At 34.4% G+C, this 26,965-nt stretch overlaps 3 protein-coding genes across 4 annotated transcripts; all 3 read right to left on the bottom strand.

The window, feature by feature from the left end:
* Positions 1-2,317: 2,317 nt before the first annotated feature.
* Positions 2,318-18,216, bottom strand: LOC113772150 (disease resistance protein At4g27190-like). Of its 2 annotated transcripts, XR_003468490.1 has the most exons (4): positions 16,442-18,216; positions 15,361-15,495; positions 14,233-14,234; positions 2,318-2,337 (listed from the first exon to the last, which is right to left on the bottom strand). XR_003468490.1 is itself a non-coding variant. In XM_027316717.1 (2 exons), the coding sequence occupies exon 1, from the start codon at positions 18,124-18,126 to the stop codon at positions 16,489-16,491; it is 1,638 nt and encodes a 545-aa protein (XP_027172518.1). In that variant the 5' UTR covers positions 18,127-18,216; the 3' UTR covers positions 15,207-15,495; positions 16,442-16,488. The 2 variants fall into 2 exon arrangements, 1 of the variants encoding a protein (XP_027172518.1); XM_027316717.1 differs by lacking the exons at positions 2,318-2,337; positions 14,233-14,234 and having other exon boundaries at positions 15,207-15,495.
* Positions 3,338-6,724, bottom strand: LOC113771620 (putative disease resistance protein At4g10780). The gene has a single exon (XM_027316193.1). The coding sequence runs from the start codon at positions 6,722-6,724 to the stop codon at positions 3,338-3,340; it is 3,387 nt and encodes a 1,128-aa protein (XP_027171994.1).
* Positions 18,130-22,673, bottom strand: LOC113772151 (disease resistance protein RFL1-like). The gene is made up of 4 exons (XM_027316718.1): positions 22,396-22,673; positions 22,147-22,204; positions 21,025-21,080; positions 18,130-19,471 (listed from the first exon to the last, which is right to left on the bottom strand). Exon 4 carries the CDS (start codon positions 19,469-19,471, stop codon positions 18,212-18,214), a length of 1,260 nt encoding a protein of 419 aa, XP_027172519.1. The 5' UTR covers positions 21,025-21,080; positions 22,147-22,204; positions 22,396-22,673; the 3' UTR covers positions 18,130-18,211.
* Positions 22,674-26,965: the final 4,292 nt, after the last annotated feature.

The raw sequence follows: 26,965 nt of genomic DNA, 5'->3' as shown, positions 1-26,965 counted from the left end.
TATGTTTACATTATCTGAAACCACATTCCTTTTTTTGGCTCATCGTACAGAAACTGGTGCTATATTTCCTGCCCTAGACCAATTTTTGTTTGCCCTTAGTTCCTTTATTGGTTGCAGATCACTGAGTTCTTTGTGGTGTGAAGACTTTGAATTAGGCTCAAACTGAAATCAATCAACTATAAACTGGAGAATAATTAGTTATGATTGTTCCTTGATTGAAAGTTGTTAACCTCGATTTTGCTTCTTCATAAATTACATGACTGCAGATTAGCAAGTTGATGCCTGCTTTACTGGCCATCTCAAACATACTTTGATTTTTCACAACAAAAGCCAATACCATATCAGATGACATATAAAGTGCATGGCTCTTGCAAGACAACACTGCATCTGATTTTTTTTTTTTTGTTAAATGCATTTGTTTCTGAAAACAGAAAAAAATCATTCCATACAAGTTTGATCTATTTAAAAATCATCGCTGCCAAAGAAGTCAGAGATAAAAGGCTCTAGAAGTCACATAGAAAAGTTGATGTAAAAGCTTCTTCTATTCATTTATTCTAAATGTAGATATTTAACTCTAGAAGGGATATCAAATATTATTCTGATCCTTCTTTAACATGCATGTACAATCCTAACCCCAATAAAAAGGATTTAGCTAAAGCATTATCAGTGGAACTGGACATATAATTGCTTGAAATGGAAATCAGGGAAAAGCACATACATAGAGGGTCTGTTTGTTTGGGTGTAAAAGGTTTTCCGGAAAACATTTTCCTGATTTTCTATTGTTTGGTTGGGTTTTTGCTTTGGGAAAATTTTTTCCTACTGAAAATAAGTTACACTCACCGAAGGAAAATAACTTCCTTATCTCTTATCGTGAAGTTATTTTCCTCAGCCTTCTTTTCACAGCCTCGCAAGGATTTTCGACATCAGGTAAACTACTCCAGCATCTCTCTCTCTCTCTCTCTCATTTTTTTTCCTTTCATTCCCGAAGAACCCCCATTCCCGCTTACTCTGGCGTCAGTCCTCGTTGGCGATCACCTCCAACGACGACACTATCTCAGCAAATCGGATTTTCGACATCAGCAAACAAATCCAAGGGAAAGACCCACTCTTCTTCGCCGGCGGCATCTCCAACTCTGGCTCATCCCCGCTCTGGCAGCGACATCTCATTCCCGTTGCTACAATAGCATTTCCAACAAGGGTGAAGACTCCTTAAGTATTTCCAGAGGTATGGTGGTCTCTTATTCCCTTTTCCTTTGAAAAATTGTCTAGAATTACTGGTGTAGATTCTTGAAGTTGGATTTGAATGAATTTTTGTGGGTTGCTTTTGTTTTGCTGTTGGACGTTTGGCCTCAAAGAAAATTGGCAAGAAAAAAGACCTGGTCTTTGTAGGCTCTAATTAATAGATATCAAAGAAGGTTAACTTCTTTGGATGTCTGATTGATCGACTAGTCGCCATTGGCTTTACTTGCAGAATTAAAAAAAGAAAAGAAAAGAAAAGAAAAGGCAAAAGGGGGAATTTCTTTTCATTTTAGGTTTTAATTCAATCCTGTTAGACATTTGAACTAGAAATAGCATTAACGAATGACCACTGGTTAGAAAGCCTCCCAGGCCAGAAACCTTCAGTTCAAGTTTGCTTGATTGGTTCACAAGATCACTGCATATATGTATCAGCTGTTAATCAGCCAAGCTTCAGTTGAGTATAGATTAATTTGATCCGAGCTTCAGGCTAGAAAGCCTAGTTTTCTGACTAGGCAAAATTGAAAACAGGACAAGAAATTTTCAATTGTAAGAAAGTTTGCATATAAATAAGTCATCCGACAATACTTTATGGAAATATCAATCAACAGCAATATCAGCAAGCGAATGATACTTTGAAAAAAGTGGATTTGGTTGGGATGATACTTTGAAGATGATAACTGCCAGTCCTAGTGTGTATCATGAAAGATTGGGGTGTCGAATAAAGTACGTGAACTGAATTATGCAACTGCCTTGTCAGAATAATTGTTTCTTGTATGGCCTATGAGTTATAATAGGTTGTGATTCACGTGTGGACTTGATGTTTCTTTCACATATTAAGATATTTATTTTTCCTGTTGTGTTTCAGCACCATTGAACCTTGGAGGTGATCTAGAAGTGAAAAAAAGCATGGCTGACTTGCCACTTGCCGTGGCCTTGGGAATTTGTAGGTGCAGGCCAACTGGATTTGTTCAAAGCTTTGTTTTTCTAGCTGATCAGTGCTTGATAGAGTGAAAAAACATTCTTGCAGTACAATATGACCAAAAATTTTCATATTACCCTAAACAGCTTTATCGATAATCAAGGAATAGTCACAAAAAACTGTATCACTGCTCAAGTTAAAATCAAGTTTAGGAAAAACATCATCTTGGTAGGAATAGAAAGCTACACATGATGAAAAACAGCTAAGGAAGAAGTATGTACTGAAATGAAATTTGGCGCTGGTGGACAAGGCTTCAATTAACACTTGTTTTTGCAACATCACCTCTCTTGCAGCAGCAGTTTTGTGGCTACCTGAGAAATATTGACAAACAACACTTGATTAGTATAAGTTAGAAACAAAAATCCATGATACTAACGCAACGTATTGTGGCTCTTAATATGAAATTTGGAATTTAAACATTTGCAAACATATACACCCTGTAACATACGTAGAAAGCATCTTCAGAGAAGGGGAAAACAAGACAACTTTCAACAGCAAGAACTGAAAAAATGAAAAAAACATAGAGATCAGCTCATTTATGGAATAAATTAATAAAGACACTAAATTCAGAAACAAACAAGGAGGAGGAAAGAGATAGAACATAAAATATTTAAATTTATAGAAATTAGAAAAAATTTAAAAATATTAAAAAGCTGTATGCAGCAGATTGTATGGATGAATATAAGAAATGGTGCAGTTCGTAGTTCAGCATTATAGGGAAGGTAGTCAGCAGAAGAAAACTTGAGCCTCACTAGAAATAGGAGAAAGACAGAGAACATGCAATAGCTTAAAATGAAGAAAGAAAATGACATAAAGAAATTTATAACGACGTTGAACTCAAAAATAAATAAGAAAGAAAGAGAAACTAATGTACTTAAATCAATTTTCCCATCAGAACAACTCAAAAGGTGTTGGCAGTTCTGCACCTCAAGATAGTTTAAAAAAAAAAACTTGAGCTCAATACGGAAAGTATTAATATCGATTCCTACACAATAGCAAATTCTATGCTAGTGGAGAAGTAGATCATTTTGGGGGAAAAAACCTCAAAGAAAGGGGAGAAAACACGTACATGAGGACCAGTCAGGATTTTGATCAAACAAGTGGTCTTCATATATCTCATCACTCTGTGGTAAAGTATGGGTCAAGGTCCTTTTTGGCACTAGGATAGTCCCACTCTAACGATTCCCACCATTCTTTATCTCCCTTCATTTTATGAAGAGTGCTGGGAAGAGATGGTGGTCCATTGATGGTGGAAAGAAATAGAGGCAGCCTCTTCAAATTTGGACAATTAAATATTGCAATATCCTCAATTGAATTGCAGATCATGGCTGCCTTGCAAATGTTCTTCAGTTGTGGCAGGCTAGTCAGACTCAACCACCTCAATTTCGGAAGGATGACATTGGCGGTGGCTCCTTCACTTGAAGTCAATTGGATGCCTTCTCCTCCTCCTTGTCCTACTCCATTGCCATCTGCTGCTATCTCCTCCAGTCCTTCACATTCTTTAACTATTAACTTTTCGAGATTTTGAAGGCTCTGCAGCAACTGCACTGTGAATAGCTGCTTCATGCTGTGACATTCAGAAATCCACATTTCTTTGAGGGAAGAAAAGGTGCCAGCTGGAAGCAAATATGGTGGTCCATTGATGGTGGAAAGAAATAGAGGCAGCCTCTTCAAATTTGGACAATTAAATATTCCAATATCCTCAATTGAATTGCAGATCATGGCTGCCTTGCAAATGTTCTTCAGTTGTGGCAGGCTAGTCAGACGCAACCGCCATAATTTCGGAAGGATGACAGTGGCGGTGGCTCCTTCACTTGAAGTCAATTGGGTGCCTTCTCCTCCTCCTTGTCCTACTCCATTGCCATCTGCTGCTATCTCCTCCAGTCCTTCACAATCTTTAACGTATAATACTTCAAGATTTTGAAGGCTCTGCAGCAACTGCACTGTGAATAGCTGCTTCATGTTGTGACATGTAAAAATCCACAATACTTTAAGGGAAGAAAAGGTGCCAGCTGGAAGCAAATATGGTTTTGATTCTCCGTAAAAAAGACCAACCAGATTTGGCAAACTCCAGAGGCGTAGCTCTTCGAGACCACGGAGTGGACTGAAAGACGAGACTTCCAACTGACCACGTGGAGAAGCAGAGGACAATTGCCAGAGGAACTCTATTCCAACCAAATCTATAATTTTCAATTCAGATAAGTGCTTTAAATTTATAAAATTCTTAAAAACATCTGACAAGCACCTAATGCCTATGCCCTTACAATCCTCGATTGTCAGACGTTTCATATTATCTGGCAGATAGTTCGATCCTCTACCAAGCTCACACTGATGGAAATGCAATTGTTGCTGGTTAAGGGCATGAAACGTTTGCTTAGTTAAGATGTCATTGACATAAACAGTATAGTATTTTGGCCACCGAGTAATTTTATAGAAGTCCATAGAAGACAAATATCCTTTAAAACTTTCTAACTGGTTCAACACTTCTGGATCATTAACTTGTACGCTACCATAGAGTGGCAATAATAGCAGTTGAAGACGGTGCAATTGGGAAAATGTCCCTTTTGGTATTATCTTTTGACTTAAATCCCAACACCTGTTCAAGTGAAGCCTTTCGAGGTTGACCAGTGACTCCCAACCTTCAGGTAAATCCTGAATCTTAGTACTTGATAGGTCCAAATCCCTCAATTGCTTGAGCTTTCCCAGTGGTGGCACAAATCGGAGGCCTTCACAACCCTCCAAAATCAAAGCAGTGAGATTCACCAAGTTTGAAACAGAATCAGGCAGCTCTGTTATACCTTGGCACTCAGATAGATTCAAAACTTTAAGTCCACACATGTGCCGAAAGAATGAATCTGGGATTTCTTTTATGGAAACCCAAGAAAGAAGCAAGGTTGAGAGCTTAGGACAATTTGGTGACCAGGCTGGCGGAATTTCTATTTTTGGTTGTGGATATGAAAATGAATGAAAGGAGACTGCATGGAGATCTTCTGTCCATTTTTTTGGTTCCAGTGTTACTTTGGAATTTCCCTTTCCTATGCTTTTCACCAAGAACCGTGGTACATCCCCGTTCATCTGTAGGTTGGAGTTTCCATGCGTTGTGATCCTTAATGCCATATCTCTGACCAAATCATGCATCTTCACACAGTCATCCCCTTCGGAATCTTTAGTTTTTTCCAGCAAGCAAACTCTAATCAGTTTGTTTAATATTGTGTGACCTTGATCAAATTCTTCTGACCATGATTCCCGTTTTGACATCAGCTCTGCCCTAATAAACAGGTCTATTAGTTCCTCTCTTCTTATTTTCCGATCTTCCGGATAAAGACAGCAATACAAGAAGCAATTCCTTTCATATTTATCCAGGCGATTGAAACTCCGTTCCAGGATGCGAAACACCTTTTCTTCCATCTTACCGTGCTCTACTCTATTCAAGTCTACCAATGCATTTCTCCACTCATGGATGTCGGTCACACCTATCATGCTCCCAGCCATTACGACAATACCAAGAGGCAAACCACCACACCTTTCCGTGATGGACTTGGCAATACCTTCCAAATCTCCATCAAGCACGGTCTCGCTGCCAAGTGTACGCTCGAACAAACCCCAAGCTTCCTCTGTGTCCAAAGTTTTCAACTCAAATTTGCTTTGGCATCGCATGCGGTTGCACACTTCTTCTGAGCGTGTAGTCAAAATCAGTCTGCAATTTCTTGCACCAATCCCTAAGCTGTTTAAACGAAATTCTTCCCAAACATCATCCAACATGAGCACTACCATTTCCTCCATTTTCTCGAATGCGTCACGCAACCTAAGTGCCCTTACTCCTTCATCATCCACGTTTGACAGATCACCTTCAAGCCCTAAGTGTTTAGCAACATCACCTTGCAGCCTTTTGATGGTAAAATCTTGGGAGACAGAAATCCAATAAACCTTGGATTGAGTATTCTTAAGGAGGTGATTATGGATGTGTTCCGCCAAAGTAGTCTTACCCACACCTCCCATCCCCCAGATCCCAATCCTTAAGATCTCGTTGGTGTCCAACCATGCCAGGATTCTTTCCAGACCTTTGCGAAACATTTCTCCAAATAATTCTGTTGTCTCTCGTGGCTCACCTCTGCTCTCAGAAGCCTCGAGGCAAAGCTCACCAAAATGATCACTATCACTTTGCACCATCAGTTGCTCTACAATCCCGTCCATTTTCTCCACTCTTTTCCCACTGCTAATTGCATTTTCTAGAAATCCTCCCTCTTGTATGCTCGTTTTCAATGCAACGAATTCATTCTCCATTTTGGCTACCTCATCAAACCAATTCTCAACCTCCCTTTTCCTTTTCTTAGTACCAGATCTTTCTGCAACTTTCACTTTCGACTCGAAGTCAATTTTCCTGTTGCGTAATCTTTGCAACTTCGTTTCGAGCGACCTTAGATTATCAACCAAATAGAAATACTTACTTCCTCTGTCGAATGCCAAATTCCCAAGTGCCTCCATTAATTTTCCAGTGAGCTCCATTACCTATCAATTGACAAGAAAATCTCTAAAAATTCCAGTTATCTACCAATAATGTTGTTCAATAAAGGCAGCATAATAATCCATTGGAAAATTTTGAAACAGGGCATTTCCAAACTTAGTTTGACAAATTTGAACCCGTTTAGTAAACTAAACAATTAGCCGATTAATGTTCGATTCTACATAATGGTATCCTCAACTTTTGCATTTATTTTTGAATATGTGCATCATCAATATTAAGATGAAAAAGACTTTTCTCATATTCAACTATTTATCAAATACAAGTCCTATCATATCATAACTTTTATGAGCTGAATGAAATGTTCATGAAGTATACATGATGTTATTAAGCAGAAACATTCCAGTATATAGTAGTAATTTTATTTTATTTTTTTAGGCACAAGTGGTTCTTCTCACTAATATAATTTTTCTTTTTCTTATTTGTGGCAAATGGTATCTTAATTATTTTTTTTTTTTAATTTTTTTGATAAGTAAATTTTAGGTCAAACTGGTCTGTATGTCGAATTAGTCACCAGTAGTCACCACTCTTTGCTTCTCATTCCACAAATAGCAAGAGTCCAAATGACAAAATAGTCCAATTAAAGACCTCATAGAAGTCAAGAATTTATTGCTTAATAAAGTTCATAACACAATAGGTAAGTAGGAAAAGAAAAATCTTCCTCAGTCAATCAATATTTATGCAACTATAAGCTCATCTATGATTCTTCCCACTGGCAAAAATACAATATTTAAATATCAATGTGATATGAAGAACCATGTAAATATCATTAGTTTTCAAATAGATTACTAAGGTAGTTTTTTTTTCTTTTCTGTCGATTTTTAAATTTTGAGTGTATCAAACCAAAAAATTTAAATGAAATAGGTAACAGGAGTTGCACCCTAATAAAGTGTCAGGATAATTATGTCTCAAATACATTATTTTAAGAAAGGAGAAAGAGGATGAAGAATAAGAAAAAAATGTCTCAAAACTGGAAAGGGAGGATGTTAATAAACATGGATGTTAATAAGCATTTGGATCGACTCATTCTGCCCAAGAATCGGCCCCACTACAGCCCTTTGTTTAGATCCAGAAAACCCACAAGGTCCTATTACTAGCCAAGTTCATATTACTCTACGAATTTGCAAACGTATAATTAATTTAGGTGCATCAAATATTATTAAAGAAAAGCACTTTCGATTTTCAAGCATTTGACCATTATCTCATTAATATGTCAAACGAATTTTTGCTAATTGACTGTTCTATTTTTCCTATTAATATTACTCGATTTCATTTGGCCCTTGAAGACATTTTTAAACTCAAAAATTTTCTTGTTCTTTTTAGAGAACTGTATATCTGAATTAATCAGGGAGAAGGGGATCTTCATGATCGTTGATTATAAAGTATAACATCATGGTAAGCTCTGGAATTTAGCAAGCTAGCAGTCCAGACATTCATCTTCTCTAAAGAATTGATAACAAAAATTTTGCACCTATAATAATATCCGAATTTCTTGCCAAAAAATGTCCATTATATAAAAAAGGGAAAAATCGTTCAATAAATGAATTATTACTAAAAGAGAAAAGGTCACAAATATTGAACAAATTCACATGGTGAAATCAAATAAATATATTCATGGGTTTAAAATAAAATTGTTAGTTTTAAACCCATGTATATATCTATTGAATAGCATGTGCACAATTACAATTAACTTGTTGAGGTGAAATCAAATAGAGATATGTTATATGCTATTCGTATTATTCAGGTGAAATCAAATAGATATATACGTGGATTAAAAAAACTATTCATATACATAGTCAATGAGAGATAAAAAAATTTATTTTATAAAATGCGAGGGATGAAAAAATTTATTCTGTGAAATATGAGGGACGAAAAATTTCATTTTGTGAAATGTGAGGGACTATGAGTCAGATTATATAAAATTTGATTTGATAATTTTGCCCCTAAAAAATAATCACATGCAAGGCACGTAATGGATTCCGACTAAAAATTAGTAGGAAACCTAGGCAGGGACCAAATTTGATCAATATGAATTTGTAAGGGACGTAAAATTACACTTTTAAAAGTAAGGGACGAAAAAAGTTATTTTACAAAATGTGAGGGATATTTTGAACAATTTTCCCTATAAAAAGCTTGAAGAGAGCACTCTATGTATTGAAAAGGCAAAAAAAAGTGATCAAGATTTTTTGGCCTTAGAAATCTAAATATACAACTACAAAAATTTACAAAATCAAGGTTGAATGTGATATCATTGTAACTTGAAATGAGAAAAAGTTATCTTCAAGAAGTTGAGAACTACAAAACTCTGCCAAAATATAAAGTTTGTATTATATTTCGATCATTGCACCATTGATTTTGTGGTGTAAATTTATCCCACTTGATGCGGCTAACTTTTTTTTTAAAGTGCATGATTCATCTGTTAAAAAAATTTCATCAGGAAAATGCATGTTCTTTGTTTGTCCCAAAACAAAAAAGAAAAGAAGAGCTATGCACGAATACCTACTTCATTAGCCCTTGGGTTAGATACCTTGTGTAATTTTTCATTTCATTAATTTTAAATTTGAGTACATCAAATTAAAGATCTAAACGAAATAGGTAATAGGAGCTGTAGCCTAAAAAATGTCAGGATAAAAATGGCTCAAACACTTTTTTTTTCTCCAAAAAAAGAAGAAGAAGAAAATGTCTCAAAACATCCTTCCTAGATAAAAATATGTCAATAAATTTTCCTTTTTTTTTTTTTTTTGCTTTTTTGAAAAAAAAAATTGAAAGGAAGGATGCTACAGTACTACAGTAGACTACTCCCCTCATTTCACACGTACATAAAACTCATAACGTGCTCTGAAACATCTAATTATGCTGATTCAATTATGCATTTTAGTAAATGAAACTGATATGCAACTTTTTTTTATAACAAAAAAATTGATATGCATCTGATGTAAGAAAACTTTTATAAAAATTCAAGATTTTATGTAAAAGCTTATAAATCATAAGATTAAGGCCAAGATCCGTATATGTTTCCACACTCGACAGGATCAATTTACTCCTATAGATCCATCCTGTGCTCGGATCTAGTTTTGTTAGTATTAGTTAGGTTCAGGTTTGGATCATCTCATTCTGCCAAGAAATGTCAACTATGTAAAAAGCTTGAACAGAGCACTTTGTGCGTTGAAAGAATAACAAGTGACCAAAATGTTTGTGCCTCACAAATCTAACTATTAACATGATGAAATGAGAAACAACTATAAAAATTTACAGATTCAAGATCAAATGTGATATTTTTCAAAAAAAAAAATGAAGTGTGATATCACTGTACCTTGAAATTAGGACAAGGTATCTTGAAGATTTGAAGAAGTTGAGAATCGCTAAATTCTGCCAAAAGACAAAAAATTTGTATTATATTTTAATCTCGCTTTCGCTGCTACAAGAATTATAATTGAATCAAGATGTTGGTGCCAAGCAAAGCTATTATAACATAGTGAAATATGAGAAGAACACCAGCAGTTACAAATTTCAGATGGATATGATCTCATTATACCTGAAACTGACTAGCAAACCTCATGAAGATTATGTATGATTTTTTTTTTTTTTTGGTAAGAGTGAAGATTATGCATGATGACTGTTGAGTGTCGAGGAAAGGATGGTAAAAGTTGCACTCACGTGGAAGAGCAGACCACCAATGGCCTTACGGGCCCTTGTTGAGTGTTCAAAGATGGCTGGTGGAATTGTATTTGATTAAATACCTCGATTGTCAACCAATTTGTCTTTGGCAACCTTGCAGAAGAACTCCAACAGAGCATGAGATGCAACTCTGGCTACAAGTTAGGAATCCAAACCATTACACTTACAGATATATGCAAAAAATTGCACATATTTTTAAATCCAAAAAGTATATTGCAACTCTCTAGAGAGTAGCACCTACTTTTAAATCCCAAAAAAAAAAAAAATCTATCTGAATACTGTACATTCTCTTCAAAGAATGTCTATTACGATTACTAAATGCTAGGATAGAGACAAATATAACTTAAATACCATTGGTTCCCATAGTATGTATATGTGTATTTATCCTTTTGCTTATACCAAAAAATTGACACCAAAGCTTGGATTTTGACTTAGTGTTAAAACAGATGCAACGAAACGGAAGAACAAACAAGAACAAATTTTGGGGAAATCAGATTTTTATTAGGATTCGGAATGTATCAGATATTTTGTACAAAATGGATATAAGGTATATATATACAACCAAATAACCAAAACGGATTGGACCCAAAAATTAGGCCCAAAAATCGAGACCCAAACTAAAACGGATACGATATCTGATTCAAGGCATTTCAACACTTAGATTCAACAAGATCTAATGGTAAGCATCCAAAAAGAAAATGATAATTGGGGAGATTGAACTAATACATTCACAAACATATGTGGGAGACTAAGCTAATTTACACATATAAGAGTATGCCTGGGCTGATATATAAATATAAATAAATATATATACATATATACATACATACGTAAATATTTACGTATGTATGTGTGTCTGTAAGTGCCCATTATGGCTCAGATCCAGCCCATAAACAGCCTCTGTTCACATTTTATCTTTCTCCAAAAGTTGATGAGAATGTGCAACTTGGAGAAAATTCAATATTCTTGCCCAAAAATGCCAACGATGTGAAAAGCATGAAGAGAGCTATCCATGTTGAAGGAAAACGAAGCGGTCTAAGTTTTTATGTGCCTCGCAAAGCTATATATAACATGACAGCAATAAGAAACAACTTCAATATTACAAAATTAAGATCCAATATGATATCCTTTTACCTTGAATTCTTGGTCAAGCAAAATTTCCAGGCCAAGTTATCTTGAAGAAGCTGAGACCCTGCCAATACACAAAAGTGCGTATTATACTTTCGTTAGTTTTCACTACTAAGAAGCAACTCCAAAAATATCGAATTAAGACTCCAACAATTGTACTCAGATTTCTGTGCCAAGTAAAGCAATTATGTGCTTGGTGAAATAAGAAACAACACTGACAATTACAAAATTGTGATGGATGTGATCTCATTGTACCTGAAATTTTTACAAGCAAGCTTGAGGAGGCTGAAAATCTTGAGACTGCCAAAGGTATGTACTTTTTTTCTGTTATTCTTTTGATTTTCTACGAGTATGATTGGTGAGTATTGAGGAATCAATGATAAAAGTTGAACTAATAGGAGACCATGAGTAACTAAAGAGTTGAGCATTACAATATCTAAGTCAAGGTCTTCCTTCCCAGTTCATATGCAAAAAGTCAAAAGATTAATATTTTTGGTACAATGTTGGTATAATTGATTGATTTTATAGATTTTTGCTGATTTATGAGGATGTTGTATATTGAATTTTTCTTCAGCTGAAAGTACATCGAGTGTGATAGCAACTGGTTGCGGGTCTTCCCTAGCACCATATCTTGCAAATGTGTTCTGTTGCCCTCAATATGAGGCCAGCCTTGTAGTTCTCCTTGGACAGTCAAGCAACCATTCTGGAATGCTTGCATTAAATGAAACACATGCTAGTCACTGCATTTCAGATGCTGATAAGATCCTTGAAAGTCAAGGTGCCAATGAGGACCTTTGACATGATATGCTCAATAGGTCCAAGCAATCTCGCTGCACCTTTGTGCCCTACTGTAGATGTTCATAAGGTTGACAGCGTTCTGGCTTCATTAAGACTTCTAGGTACGTGATAATATTGACCAATGAGTGCTGCAATAGAATTTGCCAGAATTCCATATCAGCAGCACCTGAAAAACTAGCTTTCAGCAATTATAACATGAAAAAGTTGAGCAACATTTCCATCTTGCCTGATGAATCAGCAATTACAAGGGACTGTATGAATATCGTGGTCCAATGGCTTGCCAATAAGCTTAATCCTTCTTCTGCAAACAGATTACTTAGAGGACTTTCTTGTTGTCACTTAAACAAGGTTAACTAGGAAAAACAATAAGAAATGCACCTTGCATCTTTATGATTTGCATGATAAACTTTGACCATTCACCTAAAGCTAAGAGCATCTTAATATTATTTTCATCCTACTCCATGATTAGCCTGCCCACTGGTACTTTTGGATATCACTGAATTTCTAAAGAATGTGGAGATCAAGTGAATAATAAGACATCTTGCTGCAATGCCATGGAGAGTTATATGAGTCACCTGTAAGAGCAAAGCTTTATTACCAACTTCGAAGCAGTAAACTGTGCTTCCTTGCATGGTGTGAAGTTGCATGGTGCTAAGATTTCCAGCAATGTGATTGATTTGGGCTTCTAGCATCCCTACTGGTGTTCCTCAGCAATGGTATCACTGGTAGAAGCAAGATGAGTCAGGGTGCTTTCAACTTTCAAGAAATTTTTAGAGAAACTTGCAGTTGAAGGTTATATATTTGCTGCTCCAATTGATCCCAAGTCACTCAGTCAAGCATGATATACAAGTTTGTCACCATAAGATAGACCAAAATAGTGGGTATATTTGGTCTATGGCCTTTATCGAGTTTCATTTGGTACCCTGTATCCAATCAACTATGGTCATGGCAACACGTCTTTAAAGTGCAGACATGATTCTCAAGAGTAGTTGTTTAATTCCTTCTATGTAGGTTTGAAATACTAGAGTACAGGCACGTCAATGATTATTCCTTTAGTTAATTGGACCACTACTTAATTTTTTGTAAGCATTGTCCTTGCTTTATTTCCCTGAAAGTTATTCATTATGCACATCTGCATATGGAATTACAGTAGATTGATTAGATTAAATCCTAATTATCCACTTTTAATTACATGCTTTGATTAGATTAAATCCTAATTTTCCGCTTTTACATACCTATTGTTTTCTTTGTGCTGAATTTCAAGATTGCACTGTGGTTTGCCGCTTGTTCAAATTAAGCTTTTATATTAAAGTAATTTACTTTGCAAACTGTGCAAAGTGATTAAGTTGTTAATCTGGTTAACAATCATATTATTGACTACTTAGCGCAGCACATTAATAGCGTTATGCAAGACTTTTTAGGAGCTTGTGATTTTCTGCCCTTTCTGCAACTACTTGCACAGGCCCTGACTCTTTAGGTCAAAACGTGATTCAGGTAGAAAAGATGACATAAGTTCCTCAGATTTGTGAAGATACTCACTTTTTGGCTTCTTAAGTTCCTCAGATGTTACATTTAATGAAAGTTCAAGAACTGGATTCCTCAGATGTTACTTTTTGGCCTTCTGGTCCTTTTGTTTCTGCTTCTTCCTAGCTCCCACAATGAAACTAGCACAAGTACGCATGCAATTTTTCTTTGTTTGTTAGGTAATATGATAATGTCCTCTGCAGCTTATGTTTGTCATCTTGAGACTTCAGCCAGCTAATTGAGAAATTAGCCTCATCTTTTCTTCTTTATTCCCCTTATCCTTTGATTATTCCTTTTTACCTCTTGTCAAATTTTTAACTTCCAGTTTTGCAGGTAGTATACTACAAAAAATACGCACGGTAACATCTGCTCAAATGGGTAGGAGTACTTGCTGATGTTCTATTAACAAAACCAAGTCATTTTCTGTATGGAAATGAAATCGACTGGCATTCAGTTAAGTTCACTAAATAGATGGATACATTCTTTAGCAGATATTATCCTTTTTTCTCCACATCATCCAGCACTGAAAGATGATTCATTGAACCCTCTTTAAAAAAAAAAAAAAAAAAAAAAGAATGACCTGACATTGTGACCATGAAGAATAGTTGTGAGGTTTGTTTAACCATTTTAATTAGAAGAATAGTTTCCGGTGAATCGCTTGATATGGTTACATTATCTGAAACCACATTCCTTCCTTTACCACATTGCAAAGCTACTGATCATATTTCCTGCCCTATACCAATTTCTTTTTGTCCTTTGCTCCTTTATTGGTTGCAAAAAACCGAGTTCTTTGCGGTGTGAAGACTCTGAATTAGGCTCAAACTGAAATCAATCAACTATGAGCTGGAAAATAACTAGTTCCAATTGTTCCTTGATTGAATGTCACTGACCTAGAATTTTGCCTCTTCATACATTGCAGGACTGTGATTAGCAAGTTAATGCTTGCTTTACTGGCCACCTCAAACATACTCTGATTTCTCACAACAAAAGTCAATACCATGTCAGATGACATATGCAAGTGCATGGCTCTTGCAAGAGAAAACGCTTGATACATTTGTTTCTGAAAAAGAGAAAAAAATCATTCCATACAAGTTTGATCTGTTCATATATAATTGCTACCCAAGAAGGCAGACATAAAAGACTCAAGACACGCAGAAAAGTTGATGTAAAAGCTTCTTCTATTCATTTATTCTAAATGTAGATACTTAACTCCAGAAGGGATTTGAATGTTATTTTGATCCTTCTTTAACATGCATGTACAATCCTAACCCCAATCAAAAGGACTTTGCTAAAGAATTATCAATGGAACTGGATATATAATTGCTTGAAATGGAAATCTGGAAAAAGCACATGTATAGAATGGTTTAAATTGATAGAGTGGAAAAACATTCTTGGAGTACAATATGATAAAAAATTTTGTCATATTACCCCAAACAGTTTTATCGATAATCAAGGAATAGTCACAAAAAAACATCATCTATAAAGGAAAAACGTATCACCGCTCCAGTTACAATCAAGTACAGAAAAAACATCATCTATAAAGGAAATTTGGTGCTGGTGGACAAGGCTTCAATTAGCACTTGTTTTTGCAACATCACCCCTCTTACAGCGGCAATTTTGTGGCTACCTGAGAAATATTGACAAACAACATGATACTAACGCAAGTACAATTTTTGTGGCTACCTAATTATTTTTGCAGTTCTACTTCCTTCCAACTTATTGTGGCTCTCAATATGAAATTTAGACATTTGCAAACATATATAGGAGAAATTCAAGACAACCTTCAGAACCAGAAATGGAAAAAAAAAAAGAAAAGAACATAGAGATCAGCTCATTCACAGAATAAATTTATAAAGACACTAAACTCAGAAATGAACAAGAAGAAAGAAAGAGAGAGAAAATAAAATATTTAAATTTACAAAACTGAGAAAAATTAGAAAAAGTAATAAAAAGCTGTGCAGCAAATTACATCAATGACTATAATTAGAGGTGCAGTTAGCAATTCGTCTCCACCAGCATAGAATAAATTAATAAAGACACTAAATTTAGAAACAAAAAAGGAGGAGGAAAGAGATAAAAAATAAAATATTTAAATTTACAAAAATAAGAAAATATTAAAAAGCTGTATGCAGCAGATTGTATGGATGAATATAAGAAATGGTGGAGTTTGAATTTCAACGTTATGGGGAAGGTAGTCAACAGAGGAAAACTTGAGCCTCACTCGAAATAGGAGAAAGACAGAGAACATGCAACAGCTTACAATGAAAAAAAGAAAATAACATAGAGAAATTTATAACGACGTTGAACTAAAAATAAATAAGAAGAAAGAAAGAGAAACTAATGTACTTAAATCCATTTTCCATCAGAACAACTCAAAAGGTGTTAGCAGTTCTGCACCTCAAGAATGGGAAAAAAAAAAAAAAAAACCTTGAGCTCAATATGGAAAGTATTAATATCGATTCCTACACAATAGCAAATTCTATGCTAGTGGAGAAGCAGATCATTTTGGGGGAAAAAAACCTCAAAGGAAGGAGATAGTTGGTAACATTTGAGGAAGGGGAGAAAACACGTACATGAGAACCAGTCAGGATTTTGATCAAATAGGTGGTCTTCAAATATCTCACCACTGTGTGATAAAAAATGGGTAAAGGGCATTTTTGGCACTAGGATTGTCCCACTCTAATGATTCCCACCATTCTTTATATCCCCTGATTTTACGAAGAGTGCTAGGAAGGGATGGTAGTCCGTTGATGGTAGGAAGAAACAAAGGCAGCCTCTTTACCTTCGGACAATAGTATATTACAATCTCATTGATTGAATTGCAGATCATGGCTGCCTTGCAAATGTTCTTTAGTTGCGGCAGCCAATACAGTCCTAACCACCTTAATTTTGGAAGGGTGATAGTGGCGGTGGCTTCACTTGTAGTCAATTGGTTGCCTTCTCCTCCTCCATTGCCATCTGCTACTATCTCCTCCAGTCCTTCACAATCTGAAACGTCTAATTTTTCAAGATTTTGAAGATTCTGTAGCAACTGCACTGTGAATAGCTGCTTCATGTCGTGGCATGCGCAAATCTCCAATTCTTTAAGGGAAGAAAAGGTGCCAGCTGGAAGCAAATATGATGGTTCTGATTCTCCGTAAAAAAGACCAACCAGATTTGGCAACCTGTGGAGGCGTAGCTCTTTGAGATCACGGAGTGGACTAAAAGATGAGACTTCCAACTGATCACGTGGAGAAGCAGAGGACAATTGCCAGAGGAACTCTATTCCAACCGAATCCTTAATATCCAATATAGATAAGTGGCTTAAATTTATAAAATTCTTAAAAACATCTGACAAGCATCTAATGTCCATGCCCTCACAACCCTTGATTATCAGCCTCTCCATATCATCTGGCAGATAGTTCGATCCTCTACCAAGCTTACACTGATGGAAATACAGTTGTTTCTTCGGGAACCATCGCACTTCATTAACAAAACTCGGATCCCCAATTAAGATGTCATTGATATAAACATTTTTATAGTATTTTGGCCACCGAGTAATTTTATAGAAGTCCGTAAAAGATAAACATCCTCTAAAACTTTCTAATTGGTTCAACACTTCTGGATCATTAACTTGTACCATACCATAGGGTGGCAATAATAGCCGTTGAAGACGGTGAAATTGGGAAAATGTCCCTTTCGGTATTCTTATCTGTCGTCTTAAAGTCAGACACTTGTTCAAGTTAAGCCTTTCGAGGTTGACCAATAACTCCCAACCTTCAGGTAAATCCTCAATCTTAGTATCGGATAGACCCAATTCCCTCAATTGCTTGAGCTTTCCCAGTGGTGGCACAGATCGGAGGTCTCTACAATGCTCCAAAATCAAGGCAGTGAGATTCACCAACTCTGAAACAGAATTAGGCAGCTCTGTTATACCTTTGCACTGAGATAGATTCAAAACTTTAAGTCCACACATGTGCCGAAAGAATGAATCTGGGATTTCTTTTATGGAAACCCGAGAAAGAAGCAAGGTTGAGAGCTTAGGACAATTTGGTGACCAGGCTGGTGGAACTTTTATTTCTGGTTGTCGATATGAAAATGAATGGAAGGAGACTGCATGGAGATCTTGTGTCCACTCTTCTTGTTCCAGTGCTGTTGCTTGTGAATCTTCCTGTCCTAAGCTTTTCACCAAGAATCGTGGTACATCATCTCTGCTGCTCTCTGGTTTGTAGTTTCCATGCGTGATCCTTAATGCCATGTCTCTGACCAAATCATGCATCTTCACACAGTCATCCCCATCGAAATCTTTTGTTTCTTCCAGCAAGCAAACTTTTATCAGTTTGTTTAATATCGTTTGACCTTGATCAAATGCTTTTGGTCTTGAGTCCCGTTTTGACATCAGCTCTGCCCAAATAAAGACAGCAATACAAGAAGCAATTCCTTTCATATTTATCCAGGCGATTGAAACTCCATTCCAGGATGGGAAACACATCTCGTTCCATCTCATGATACCCTATTGAGCATGTTTTCAATTGTTCCAATGCATTTCTCCACTCACAAATGTTGCTCACACCTCTCATGCTTCCAGCCACTGTGATAATGCCTAGAGGCAAACCACCACACTCTTCCACAATGGACTTGGCAATATTTTCCAAATCTCCTTGAAGCAAGGTCTCGCTGCCAAGTCTATACTTGAACAAATCCCAAGCTTCGTCTGTGTCCAAAGTTTGCAAATCAAACTTTCTTTGACATTTTATCCTGTCGCACACTTCCCGTGAGCGTGTAGTCAAAATCAATCTGCACTTGTTTGGATGAAGAGGAATCCCTACCCTGTCTAAACAAAATTCTTCCCAAACATCATCCAATATGAGCACTACTAATCTCTCCATTTTGCTGAATGCCCCACACAATATTCTTGCCCTGGCGTCTTCCTCATCCCTATTTGATAGAGTAATGCCTAAGACATTAGCAATCTTATCCTGCAAACTGGTGACACTGAAGTCTTGAGATACTGTAACCCAAAGCACCTGATAACTGGGTTTTTCTGAGAGATGGTAGTCAATGTGCTTTGCCAGTGTGGTCTTACCAACTCCACCCATACCATAAATCCCAATGCTTGATATATCATCAGTCACCAAGCATGGCCAAATTCTCTGCTTAGCTGCCTCGAACTTTACTCCAAACAATTTGGTTGGCAGGCATGGCTCCCCGATGTTGTTATAATTATCGAGCACAAGCCCATCGAAATGACGGCTCTGATCAACAAGTTCTTTCACCTGAAGTTGCAGCTTTCCTACAGGATCCTCCTTTAGTGGAAGCCTCCAAGATGATCCTCTTGTTTCCAATGCATCGATTTCAGGACTTAAATTTTTAACGTTCTTCAACCAACTGTCAACTTCACGTTTCCTTTTCTTTTTACCTGACATTTCTTCTCTATGCACTTTCTCTTCTATGTCAGATGCTTTGCAGCTCAATTCTTGCCAATTCCTTTTCAGCGATTGCCTGTTGGCCACGTCACTCCTTCCCATGTAATCTACTACAATCAATTCTGCCGTCTTTTCTACTGTCTTTCCTGCCGTCTTTTCCGCCAGAAATTTTCCAACTTTTCCAACTAATGGTATCATCTAGAATTTAAAAATATATCAAGCTTAGGTACATAAAGCAAATTGAAGAGAACATCAAAAGTTGCCAGCGGATCTTAGTCAACACATTGTTTAGTAAAGATTAATAACCAGAAAAAGATTAATGTTTTTCACTCAATTCAATAATTGTTCAGCTATTAGCTAATCTAGAATTCTTCTGACTGAATAGTTCATTCAATATTTGGAGAAATACCAAAAACGTTTGAAGATTGATTTTGACAAACTTAGAAGAAAACCTATTTTTTGAAGCACTGAATTGATCATAGAATATCTAAACCCACAAATTTCGGTGTTTCATTAATTTCACCGAACACTTCCATACATTACCCTACGGATTCTCTACTATTGAGTTAGTAGGAATACTCTTCTTATGTAATATTTAATTCCGAAATACTTTTCCTATGTAATGATTTATTCCAATCTTTATGGGGTTCTGAGTGAGAGTTGGCATAAATTGTTAGGTAAAAACCCACATCATAGGTACAAAATATCTCTAAGAACCATTAATTTTGTGGTGCAACTTTAACCCACTTGATGCAGCTAACTATTTTTCATTTAAGTGCATGATTCATCTGTTAAAAAATAAAAAATCATCAAGAAAATGCATGTTCTTTGTTTGTCCAAAAAAAGAAAAGAAAAGGAGAACTGTGCACGAAAACCTACTTCTTTATTCTTTGAGTTAGATACCTTGGGTAATTTGTTATTTCATTATTTTTAATTTTGAGTACATCAATTTAAAGATCTAAACGAAACAGGGTAATAGGAGCTATACCCTAAAAAATGTCAGGATAAAAATGGCTCACACACATTTTTTTTTTGCCTCCAAAAGAAGAAGAAGAAGAAAATGTCTCAAAACACCCTGCCCAGATAAAAATATGTCAACAATTTTTCCTTTTTTTTCTTTTGCTTTTTTGGAAAAAAAATTGAAAGGAAGGATGCTACAGTACTACACTAGACTACTCTCCTCATCCCATGGGTACATAAACTCATAACGTGCTCCAGAACATTTAATTTTGTAGAAAGAAGACCGTATAAACATGAAGTTGTCCAATTATGCTGATTCAATTAAGCGCTTTAGTAAATGAAACTGATATGCATCTTTTTTTTATAACAAAAAAAAATTGATATGCCAAGATCCGTATATGTTTCCACACTCGACGGGATCCGTATAAAAACTTTTATAAAAAATTTAAGATTTTACGTAAAAGCTTCTTAGTTATAAGATTATGGCCAAGATCCGTATATGTTTCCACACTCGACGGGATCAATTTTTTTTTACTCCTATAGATCCATCCTGTGCCCGGGTCTAGTTTTGTTAGTAGAATTAGTTAGGTCCGGGTTTTGGATCATCTCATTCTGCCCTCTGTTGGAACAGAGCACTCCATGTGTTCAAAGAAGAACAAGTGGCCAAGATGTTTGGGCCTCACAAAGCTAAACATAATATTATGAAATGAGAAACAACCACAAAAATTTACAGATTGGAGATCAAGTGTGATATTTTTCCAAAATAAAGATCAAGTGTGATATCATTGTACCTTGAAGTTAGGACAAATTATCTTGAAGACTTGAAGAAGCTGAGAACTCCTAAACTCTGCCAAAAGACAAAAAGTTAGTATTATATTTCGATCTCGCTTTCGCTACTACAAAAACTATGATTATTGAGTTTTGATGAATGAATTATAATTGAATCAAGATGTTGGTGCCAAGCAAAGCTATCAGTATAACATGGTGAAATAAGAGAAGAACTCCAACAGAGCATGAGATGCAACTCTGGCTACAAGTTAGGAATCCAAACCATTACACTTACAGATATCTCCAAAGAATTGCACATAGTTTTAAAATCGAAAAAGTATGTTGCAAGTCTCTAGAGAGTTGCATCTACTTTTAAATCCAAAAAAAAAAACCTATTTAATACTGTACACTCTCTTCAAAAAATGTCTATTACAATTACTAAATGCTAGGATAGATGTTGCGCTCCTTGTGTGCCTCTTTGTAGTATGCCAACCCATCTATATATATATATATAACATTATTTGGCCAAAAATACCAAATAACAAGAGAAAATCAATTATAATTCTTAGACTTGTACAGAATAGGAGATAACTTTTAATTCTAAACTGAATAGAATATTTTTTGGCTACTATTTCAAGTAATTAAAACCAATTAGAAAACTAGTTACTTCCACACAAAACAAGAAATTTATGTAAAAGAAATTAACCCAATTTCCTAATAATACATTCACAAACATATGTGGGAGACTAAGCTAATTTACACATATAAGAATATGTCTGGGCTAATATATAAATAAAAATAAATATATATACATACACACACACATACATGCTTGCATGCTTATATACATATAGACATACATACATATATATATATATATAATTATGGCCCAGATCCAGCCCATATACAGCCTCTGTTCACATTTTATCTTCTCCTAAAGTTGATAAGAACTTGCAGCTATGAAAAAATCCAATTGTCTTGCCCAAAAATGCCAACAATGTGAAAAGCATGAAGAGAGCAATCCATGTTGAAAGAAAAGGAAGTAATCTATGATTTTTGTGCCTCGAAAAGCTATATATAACATGAATGCAGTGAGAAAAAACTTCAATATTAGAAAATTAAGATGGAGTATGATATCCTTTTGCCTTGCAATCTTGGACAACCAAAATTTTCAGGCCAAGTTATCTTGAAGAAGCTGAGACCCTGCCAATACATAAAAGTGTGTATTATATTTCCGTTAGTTGTCACTGCTAAGAAGCAACTCCAAGAATATCGGATTAAGACTCCAACAATTGAACTAAGATTTCTGTGCCAAGTAAAGCAATTATGTACTTGATGAAATAAGAAACAACTCTGACAATTACAAATTTGTGATGGATATGATCTCACTGTACCTGAAATTTTTACAACCAAGCTTGAGGAGGCTGAAAATCTTGAGACTGCCAAAGGCATAGAGTACAGTACGACTTCATGATTGTTTTCTTTGTTTTTTACTTATTCTAGTTATCATTGCAATTGATAGAAATTTTTTTCAAGAAAAGAAAAAAAAATAAAGATGAAGAAATGAAATATTAGTCGTGGATGCAAGATTCATAAGATCCATAAGATTTTGAATACTAATATGAATCAATCTACCCATAGACATGCGGAGTATATATGGTACAGAATTTTCCAAGTATACCATATTTTCATTTCACCAAAGAAAAAAGAAAACCCACTGAACACTTTTTCTCTATCAATAACTCCTCAGGGACACACGCCTATGCTTTTGGATCCGATTCAATGTACCGCTCCCCACGCTAACGATTCACATCCAACCATCCATCCAAACCCAATCTAACGATTTGTATTCGTCCACGCTCCTTTCCCACTAGCCTTTGATTAGTTCTACACTATATGGCTCCTAAAACTTCCACGCTCACCACTTCAAAGCCATCAGTCCTAGCTCATCCAACGGTCGAAACCTTACCACCTCCCCCAAACAATCATGCATGTGTGTACTTTTCTTTTTTTCTGTTTTTGTTTTGATTTTCTACGAGTATGATTGTTGAGTATTGAGGAATCAAATGACGAAAGTTGAACTATTAGGAGACCATGAGTGATCTAAAGAGTTGAGCATTACGGTATCTAAGTCAAGGTCTTCCTTTCCATTTTCATATGCAAAAAGTCAAAAGATTAATGGTTTTGCCATTTTCATATGCTTTAATTTTATGGGAAAATTTGGAAAAAAGGAATGAGAAGAGTGAAAATTCATAAATAGGTGGTAAGTTTTAGGAAATTTATAAATGGGGTAACGGCTATTATTCACATATTATTAAAAAAAAATTTTGTTGCAAGCTAAATTACAAATTAACCATATGTGTATATATACGGGCACTAGTTTGTGCACATATATCATCTGTGCATATTTGAATTTATATTTATATTTATAAAAAAAACACACATGTTTATTCAGTAAGATCCACATTGCTATGAGGGTAATTTAGTCATTTAACAATAAAATTATTAGTTGCTTTAATTCGTGAGTAATAACCCATGGCCCGGTTACAAATTTTGTAAAATTTACAACCTACTTAGAGATTGTTAATATTCCTATTCTTTTTTTAAAAAAAAAATTTCGCAAATTATTTGACGACGTCATATCATACTATTCTCCTCGATCATGCCATGCCATATTGCCATTTTGAAGACTTAATGAAAGCTCCTTAAGGAAGCAGCGGACATTTCCAGGAAATAGTGCGGCAAAGACTTTGATGACTAAAGGGAAGAATTTCTGACGCTTGAAAAAGAGGTAGTAAACTGTACATCAATTGCAGCCAGAATTTCTGAGAAGGAGAGTGCATAGTTGTTTCACTGTTTGTTTTCGGTAGGTTCTGAGTAACTTTTAAAGGCAGGATGGATGCTAATGTAGTTGTTCCTGGTAAGTGCATAATAGTTGCAGGATAGGCTTTTTTTTTTTTCTTCAAGTATTTTAAGTGAAATTATCAAGTATTTTCTTTAAGTTAGATTTTTTTTCCTTTGAATATACATCAGCATTAAATGGATAGTTTAAATTAAACCTAGTCCTTTTTTTATTTTTTTAAATAAAAAATTTTAAATCCAAAATCTCTTTAATATAATTCCTCCTACCTTAACCCTCCTCCATTAAACCTACTCCAGTGTTAGCCGTCCAAAAACAGGCCATCCAAATAGAAGCCCGTAGCCCAATATACGCCTCAACAGTCAATGGACTAGTACTAGTAGACAACAAGTCAACAACGACAACACGAAACTTCCGGGAAATTGCGAGGAAGACTTTTCAAAGTGGTGATTAGATTGGTGAACTGAATTTGAGTAAGACACAAACATCTCGCAGGCAAAAGTAAATAGTTCGGTGTCGTAGCCACACTAACAAATGGGTTTAGTAGTCTAGGGCATGTTTGGAACCTGAATTTTTTGGGAGTTTGTTTAAAACTTTACTGTAGTGTGCTGTAGAAGTTTTTGAAAAAATTTTGGGCCTGTTTGGAACCTGAGTTTTTTGGGAGTTTGTCTAAAACTTTACTGTAGTGCACTGTAGAAGTTTTTGAAAAAATTTTGTAGAAGTTTTTGTAAGGTGAAAAACTTTTTTGTAGAAGTTTTTGAAATGTTACTGTAGACATTTTTTGGATTATTTTTAGAGGTATTTTTAAAACATATTTTTGAGTATTTTATAATTTATAATTTTTATATTTTTATATTTTTAAACATTTATGCATTTATAATACATTTATAAATATTTAGAAATAAATATATTTATATATTTATATAAAAATATATAAATGTATTATATTATATATAATACGTAATATACATATATTTATAAATGTATAAATGTATAATTAATATAAATGTATAAATTATAAATGAATATTATATAAATGTATAAATTATAATTTATAAATGTATATGATGATTATGTATAAATGTATTAATATAATTAATATAAATGTATAAATGTATTAATATTATGTATAAATGTATAATTAATATTGTTTATAATTTATAATTTTTATTGTTTAAATATTTATATGCATTTATGCATTTATAATACATTTATAAATATTTATAAATAAATATATTTATATATATAATATATAAATGTATTATATTATATATAATACATAATATACATATATTTATAAATGTATAAATGTATATATTATAAATGAATATTATATAAATGTATAAATTATAATTTATAAATATATATGATGATTATGTATAACTGTATTAATATAATTAATATAAATGTATAAATGTATTAATATTATGTATAAATGTATAATTAATATTGTTTATAATTTATAATTTTTATTGTTTAAATATTTATATATATTTATGCATTTATAATACATTTATAAATAAATATATTTATATAGGTATATAAAAATATATAAATGTATTATATTATATATAATACATAATATAAATATATTTACAAATGTAATAATTGTATATTATTATAAATGAATATTATATAAATATATAAATTAATATATTATAAATATATAAATATATAATATTATGTATAAATGTATTAATATAATTAATATAAATGTATTAGTATTATGTATAAATGTATAATTAATATTATGTGTTAATATTATGTATAAATGTATTATATTATACATAATACATAATATAATTGTATATAAATATACATAAATATATATACATAAATGTGTAATATATATAATATGTATTATATATATTAAATATATAATATATAATATTTATATAAATGTATAATTACATATTTATATTAATATTAATTTATATGGTATATAATATTTATATAAATATATAAAAATATATTTTAAATAAAATAAAATATTTATAATATGTTTAAATAAATATATAAATATATAATATATATAATAAAATTTTGAGGGTGAGGGACTCAAAAATTCAAAATTTTTTTTGAGGTTACCGGCGGCGGAATAAGTGACTGGCGCCGGGAGAGGTGGTGGAGGCGGTGTCTGGTGTGGTGGGTTGGGTGAGGGAGGAAGAAAAGTTTTTGAGAAATTTTTTGTGTATAAATTTTTGAAGTGTGTAGGTAAAAAACTTTGAAAAGTTTTTTGGGGTTCCTGTAGCAAAAGTTGTTAAAAAACTAGTAGCTAAAAAACTTGGTAAAAAACTAAGGTGCCAAACAGGCCCTTTGTAGAAATTTTTGTAAGGTGAAAAACTTTTTTTTTCTTTTTTTTTCCTTTTCTTTTTTTTTCTTTTTTTTTTTTCTCTTTCCCTTTCTTTTTCTTTTCTTTTTCTTTCTTTCCTTTTTCTTTTCTTTCCTCTCTTCTTCTTCTTCTTCTTCTTCTTCCCCGTCACCTGCGCACCCCAGCAGCAACTCCACCTCCCGGCTGCCCCGCCTTCCCCCTCCCCCCGCCTTCCCCATTCTTGTCCGGCACCGGCACCTAAAATTGGTGACGGAGCCGGCAATGGAGGTGGTGGTGGGGGAGGAAGAAGAAAAAAAGGGGGAGGGAATTTTTTTTTTTTTTGTGTTTTGGATATTTAGTGTGTAGGTTAAAAACTTTTGATAAGTTTTTTGGGGTTCCTGTAGCAAAAGTTGTTAAAAAACTAGTTTTATACAAACTTGGTAAAAAACCAAGCTTCCAAACAGGGCATTTTTCTGAACACAATGGAAATGAAGGCTTCTTTTGATCACCAATTCGCAACTAAACTGGAAACAGGAATCAATTGAATTCATGTCAGCTCTGGGATGTCCATTCATCCCAATAATGTTTATGGGATTGGACTGCAATCACGCTGGGTACTGCAACCTTTTGGAGCGTTACCATTTCCTTTTAATGGTTGAGGACTATGGTCACAATTCACCAGAAATATTAGTGAACTGTAATTATCTGAATAACACGTCTCTATTGCGAAAGCAGAGAGTCCTATAACGCTTGCCAAGCACTAGATTGTGCTGCCCGCTTTGATTTCGTAATG

Source organism: Coffea eugenioides, chromosome 5, assembly GCF_003713205.1.
Source record: "Coffea eugenioides isolate CCC68of chromosome 5, Ceug_1.0, whole genome shotgun sequence".
In the NCBI taxonomy this organism is placed as follows: Eukaryota; Viridiplantae; Streptophyta; class Magnoliopsida; order Gentianales; family Rubiaceae; genus Coffea; species Coffea eugenioides.
The sequence above is the reverse complement of the archived record's forward strand: the minus strand, read 5'-3'. Positions and strand labels throughout refer to the sequence as shown.

Coding starts and splice junctions, on each gene's coding strand:
- LOC113772150 (XM_027316717.1), bottom strand. CDS start 18,126: ATGCATGATTTGGTCAGAGACATGGCATTAAGGATCACGCATGGAAAC.
- LOC113772151 (XM_027316718.1), bottom strand. CDS start 19,471: ATGATACCATTAGTTGGAAAAGTTGGAAAATTTCTGGCGGAAAAGACG.
- LOC113771620 (XM_027316193.1), bottom strand. CDS start 6,724: ATGGAGCTCACTGGAAAATTAATGGAGGCACTTGGGAATTTGGCATTC.